The 7073-nt window shown below is 25.8% G+C and overlaps 1 protein-coding gene across 1 annotated transcript; it reads right to left on the reverse strand.

The window, feature by feature from the left end:
- Positions 1-2975: 2975 nt before the first annotated feature.
- On the reverse strand, positions 2976-7058 carry LOC119669475 (RILP-like protein homolog). Its single transcript, XM_038079373.1, has 5 exons — positions 6532-7058; positions 6139-6447; positions 3699-4138; positions 3537-3632; positions 2976-3466 (listed from the first exon to the last, which is right to left on the reverse strand). The coding sequence occupies exons 1-5, from the start codon at positions 6835-6837 to the stop codon at positions 3349-3351; spliced, it is 1269 nt and encodes a 422-aa protein (XP_037935301.1). The 5' UTR covers positions 6838-7058; the 3' UTR covers positions 2976-3348.
- Between the last annotated feature and the right edge of the window lie 15 nt (positions 7059-7073).

Below are 7073 nucleotides of genomic sequence, written 5' to 3' on the forward strand. Positions count from 1 at the left end.
GAAATACAGGAACGTGCGCAGAATAACACTAAGAATTGGCAATTCTGTTATAAATCATAATTTACGATATTACGTGCTAAACAAAGCGCTGTGTGTACCTCATTGCTCAAATTTATTTATTTTAGTTAGATATAATTAAATAAAAATCAGAAAAATATATTTACTTTGTTCTAACTATGTATAAACATAAAACAAATATATATTTTAAGATATACAAACATAACTCTGTTAAATTTTTTAGTATAAATTAATTGCTGTCATTACAAGAACGTAAACATTTACGATATCTAGCTTTTTAATTGAAGTATGTTTTTAGGTTCTTTAATTATTACACTGATAAATATAATAATCGGCTATTATTGCTCAGACAACAAAAATGATTCAATTGTCAAAAATATTGAACAAAACAATATTTAATTTTAAAAAGATTTGCGTCCCCATGAGGAGTGTACTTTTTAACAGTAGTACCTATTAGAAAAGTAATCAGTGTATATGGACTACCAAGTTATCAATAGAGGTATTCAGACGTAGTAGTAATTCGATAAAGTGTCTTTGTTTTTGTATAATACGAGCTAGCAAAATACCGATGCATCGGGTCTGATTATTTTTTGATATTTGGTGAAACATGAGCTGACTCTTATTATTGTAAAGTTTAGCAATTGTGGACGTGTGCGAGTTAGGTTAAGTTGATGCTAAACCAAATGGGAGATTTTTTAGGATTTTTTGCACTGCACACATTTAGCTATTTATCAACACAACTTAGAATTTCTCTCATTTAGAACGCAACTTATCCTAACTCGCACACGACCTATATTTAAATTATATTTCAAATTTTATATGTTTTAAAAATATAATATAATAAATAAAGAAATATTTATATAAGTAAAAAATTAAATAAAAGAACAAATATTTGTTTTGTATACCACAAAAAAAAAAAATAAAAACAAAATAAGCCGCTTTGACAGTTTCACTTTACAACTTTACCGAAAATAGAATAAAAAACAGCCTTCAAATTTTTGTCATGTTGCCACTTTACCATATACAAAATCACTGAGCTACGTCTAAATATCCTCAACATTTTATGTATATCATCGTTATATTTGAGGCTAGTAAATAAGGGTTAACACTTATTTACTAGCCATTATTTTTCTTTCTTATTAAGACACATACATATACGTTAAATAAAAAGAAATAAATTCTATTCTATTTTAAGCACAATCTTCAAAAACTTTGAGCACAAGAAATTAAAATTAGCATATAAAATTCACAAATATGAAAACAACTAGAAATGTTATGTTACTAAAGATTGACTTTAGTAACTAGAAAAAAAAATATATATATAAATATAAATATATATATCTAGGAAAGGATTAGTTAAAATGGAACAAATATTATTAATAACACTTAATAAGACACAATATTATCGTCTAGAAAATATTACTGAAATATCTAATAAACGTTAAACAGAACACTTTCTACATTAAAATATTATTTGAAATTAGGAAACATTAATCTCTATTTAGAAAATAAAATCTGTTTTACTTGATTTTAATTTGCCTTAAAACAACAACCTATTCAATGTGGAACGTATTTTATGAATAATTTTTTTAATACAAGAATATATATATATTGTAAATTAAATACCATATTTATTTTAAAAAGTATATAAATATAATATCAAACGGTATAATATTTTCAAATTTAAATTATTAACAAATTATATGGAAATGGCATTAAAACAATTTGACTCCTTTGGCACAAATTTCATATTTCCATAAAATGGTAACTATTTGTTTTCAGGAAACTTTAAAAAAATATATATACCTTTATTTAAAAAATTTTTTAAAATATTCGGTTTTGATATGATGTTTAGGGTTTAGACTTTGAATAACTTTTAATAATTTAAAAATTTTTTAGCTATTTTTTGCAATAACCTCGAACTTAAAAAATTATATTTATATAAAAATTAATTATATATTAACACAAATATTTTAATAAATCACATAGAAAATATTTAAATACATAAAAACAGTAAGTTGATTAGTAAATAATTCTGATTTAGTAATACAGAAGAATGTTTTGAAAATCAATTATTGCTAAATTCTAAAAGAATTTAGTATATTTATTTTCAACATAAACTTCTTTGCTTATTCTTTAAGAATTGTGTTTGTTAGTTGTTTTCTATTAATATGAAATAACGAAATAAATACAAAAAAAATCAAAAGTATTCGAAATACGAATTTTCATGTAAACACTTGGTTAAAAAGTAGAGATCTTGATGCAATTATAACAATTTGGCTAATTATAGTTTGAAAGCTAATTGGTAATAATAATATATATGTCAATAATTTTACATTATTGATGATTAAATTTATGCTTGCAACGAACAATACTACATATATCGATAATTATAACTTCTATTAAAAATCTCTATTTTTGGTAAGATATTCGCTAAATTTTGCGTATTCGTAATATTTTAGAGTTCAATTTTAATTAATTTAAATTTTTAAAATATTCTTTTGTTTTAATTGCAATTGAAATACAAAAAAGATTCATTTTTTAAAAATTAAAATGGAAGCTCTAAAACAGATAAGTTAATGTATACATTAATTAAGGCTGCTAACGAAAGGCCTTCATTGGTCTTTTATATGGAATGTTTTTTAGTATTTTTTTTTTTGTTTATTTTGTGTTTTGCTTATTTTATGTTTTGCTTCTGTTATTTAATATATATATATAATTTGTAATTTACCTCTACTATGTTTAAAAGTTTATAATACTATAAAATTTTGTAAAATTTTAAAACTCACTCTTCATTTTTATCAACAATTTAAGGAAATTATTTCAGAGTAAATTTTCATAACATAAACCAAAGAAACTTAATATATTTACAATTTTTTTTATAATATGTAAAACAATTTTAAAAACTTAACTTAAGAGAATGAGTGTCAGAAGCATATCTGAAATATATTAACAATAATTGTGAGTAACTAATTAACACTCTACATTAACAAAAAATTTTATAAAATACAAGTGTTAAACATTCGAAATTTGATTCAGTCAAAATAATTTACAATGTATTAAATTTCTTTGATTTTGGTTATATTTAAATAATTAGTAACGAAATTAAAAATAAATAAAAATTTTGTAACCTTAGGTTATTTTTGGCTTGTGCACCTGTTTGTGTTAGTATATATAAAATACATATATAAATAAGTGTAAAAAAAATGTACTTAACTATATGATAATCAACAAGTAATTTTTGGTTTTTCCGCGTGCATGTATGTTGCTTTACGAAATTAATTGATCCATATTAAAATGCCTCGTACGTAAATACAATACATAATTATCTTACTTTATATCTGTACTACCAGGAGTAGCAGACAAAGCCATTTTGGACAAAGTTGCGAAGGAACGTTTGGGAAAAGTGTTATTAGCTTCCGATGGATCCGAAAATAATTTTCGAAAGCTTAATAAAATAAAAACATATTTTTAGTTTAATACTAAATAAAACAAATTAGTATTTCATTTAGACTTACAATTTCCGAATACCGGATTCTGTGCTCTTCTTCCATGGTGCATCATCTGGTTCATAAGGCAACGGACCTTGTACTGGTGCATCATGGCTAGGTGGTCTGCAAATATTACATTTTTAAAAATGTTTACAATAAAATAAAACGAATCAATTATCTAACACTTACGTGCCGCTAGCGCATGCTTCAATTGTTTGTGACTCATCATCACAGTCGATGTCATCATCATCATCATCAGTACTTGAGTCAATATTACGTTTCGATAGTTTTTCTGGTGGTTTCAGTGCTTTTAATTCATCATTTAAATTCTCAATCGTTGTCAAAAGTTCATCACGCTCATTTAATAATTCTTTCAGTTCAAGTGTAGTATAACGTGGCCTGTTGGGATCATTTGGATCATCCCCTTGCGATTTTACTAAATCCTCATTTTCTTTTTCGGCCAATCCAAGACTTTTGCGTAAATGATTTATTTCTCGATATTGATCTTGAAGTTGCGCCAAAAAATCTGCGCGCTCTTCACATAAATTTCTCACTTGCGTTTGTAAAACTTTCTGCCTTCGACGAGTATCGCGACCAGAAATTTTCAAACGTTCTTGTTGAACATTGAGCTAAAAAACATAAGGAAATGTATATATTTAATGTTTATTTAAATTTTTTTTTATTGACTAACTATATAGTACATTTTAATCTAAATAAATCAATATATATACGTAATTTTTACATTATTTATTAAATAAATTTTCTTTAAATAGTATGAACATTTTTTTTATATAAAAAATTGTTTATTTATATTATATAGATATAAAAATAAATAGATTACGACTTTAATGACAAATATCTCAAGAACCAAGCTATATCAACTCATAATGTAATGGAAGAAGTAGTTCAAAATAGGGAGCTCTACAAATGACAATGGTTAAAATGAGGCGCATCGAATAGTGTAAATGAACATAATTTAAAAAATACATAGTATACATTACAACATATTACACATACAGCTTGACAATATGTCAATACTTGAAAAAAAATATGTTCTGATACTGTGCAGAAAGTTTTAAAGTATTATACCCGGGTTGCAAGAAAGAAGTCATATTCAGATATAATAGAATAAAATGATTAACTTTTGCAAGAAAGCATGTAAATAAACCTATGGAGTTCTAAAAATAAGTTATTTTCTCCGATGAGAGTTAATTTTGCATATTTGGTACCAAAGGTAGAAAACTTGTGTGGAAGAAATCATGTACAGCCTATGATTTACAGCCTTAATTTCAACGGTAAAACATTGTAGTGGAGGCGTAATGGTTTGGGGTGTATAGCAAATAATGATGCTGGCAAACTGGAATTTATACAAGACACAATGAATAAATATGAGTATCTAAATATACTAAAAAAATTGAAAGAAAATGTCAGAATGTTAGAGCTTGAGGCAACCTTTTTGTTTCAACAGGACAACAACAGGCAACGATCGTACGGATTTGGCTGCTGAACCAAGTTTCCAGGCAACTTCAAACGCTACCAGAATCACCACACCTTACTCCCATCTGTAGGTTTATTTGAAAAATAAGATTCACCAGCACACCATTTCCGGCAAGGATATGTTACGAAACATCATCAAGAAATAATGGCTAAAAATAAACGTACAGGTTACTGCAAAGCTGGTTGAGTCTATGCAAAGACGCTTAAAATAGATTATTAAACGTAAAGGTTATCCCACAGGCTATTAAATTTAAGATTTCTGTGAATTGTAATTGTTTTAATTTAAATATTAAAAACTGAACGCAGCCTTTTACTGCTTCAAAAACTGGTTTTTTTTGCATATAATTGTTTAATTTTTTTTTAAAGAGTAACTATTAATTTTTAAGTTAGTACTTCATTGTTGGTTTTTTGGTTAAAATAAATTAGATAAAAATCAATTTGAGTAAAAATTAAAAAAGTTATGCGAAATTTAATAAAAATTTTGTGGATGAACGCAGACTTTTTCTATGTGTTTATATATATATTATATATATATATTATATATATATATTATATGTATATATTATATGTATATATTATATATATATATATTATATTTATATATATGTTATATGTTATATATATATATACCAATATTTAAATGTATTAAATATCAATTACATAGATAATTGTTAAATGTCGAATTAAATTGTCAATTTTCTTTAATTATTGATTTGGTAGACTAGTAATCGCAATTTATCAAATCTTGTGCTATAGAAAGTTGTGTGATCTAATTGTGATCTAATTCATATATTTATCAATTGTTTTTTAAGCAATTGTGACTACAATACTCCTTGTCAATTTGACAAATTTGTCAACTATTTAACTGATTCTTGATAAACAGGGCCCACATTTAATACATATGAAATGTATTAGATATATTATATTATTATTATTATTATTATTAAAATATTGCTATTATTACATATTTACATATTACATATAATAATATTGCTATTACATATAATAATTTTTTATAACATTGGAACTAATTGAAACTAATATTCCAAACAGTGATGTAGTTATAAAAACACCAAAAATATAACCTGGACAAGTATTTATTTATAACTAAATTTTTTGGTTTTTTACTTACATTTTCAATTTCAATATACTTGTCCTGAAGTTCCCGCTCTTTGTGTTTCAATTCATCACGTTGCTTGTAGATTTGTTCTTTAAGCCTTTGTAATACTTGTGTATCTGATAGCGCGCTATGCAGTTCGTTGTTAGTAATGCTCATAATACTTTCGGTTAGACTGGCACCTAAGCCAGATGAATGCGCAGACGCAGACTGCAAATCTTCGGTTTGCTTAACTAGTCGCTTATTTTCATCTTGTAATGACGAAACTAAATCCAACAACTCGTTAGTTTCAGTGCGCCACTGATCTTCAATTGTTTCCAATTCCTAATCATAAAAGGAAATTTAGTGAAATGAAATAAAAAAAATCAAATTTGAAAGAGGAAGAAATAAAAACACCAAAAAATTTACCCTATCAAAACGTTTTCGGAATTCTGCTTTTTCCAATTTCTCACTTTCAAGTTGTGCAACTTTATCACGCAATTCTTGTATTGTTGCATTTTCCCGTTCATTTTTTGTTGCTAAAGCTTCCAACAATTCAAGCGTGTTAATGATTTTTGGCATAAGTCCCGTTACGGCATCAGCACCATACCGTTCAATAATTTTTTCATACTCTTTGCCTATTTCGGACGCCATTTCATAGACATCTATAACTCCAATTTCATCAATTTTGTCCAACACCATTTCGCCCATTTCATTAAAATGAAATCCTGGCATTACAAGAAAAAAACTTTGCCTGCACAAACCCAAAATTTTATTTGCAAGTATTAGATATTATACGAATGCTGATGTATTAATTTATAATTTTAAATTAAAACTGTTTCGATGTTTTGTTAATATTCAATTTGTTGTGAATAGCACCAGCTAAAAATTGCAAAACTATTCTAGTTTTTGCATAAACTTTCGGGATGTGCATTTGCAAATGAATCTAAAATGACCAATTGTTTAGAGCT

The sequence above is a fragment of the Teleopsis dalmanni genome, chromosome 1 (genome assembly GCF_002237135.1).
Source record: "Teleopsis dalmanni isolate 2A chromosome 1, ASM223713v2, whole genome shotgun sequence".
In the NCBI taxonomy this organism is placed as follows: domain Eukaryota; kingdom Metazoa; phylum Arthropoda; class Insecta; order Diptera; family Diopsidae; genus Teleopsis; species Teleopsis dalmanni.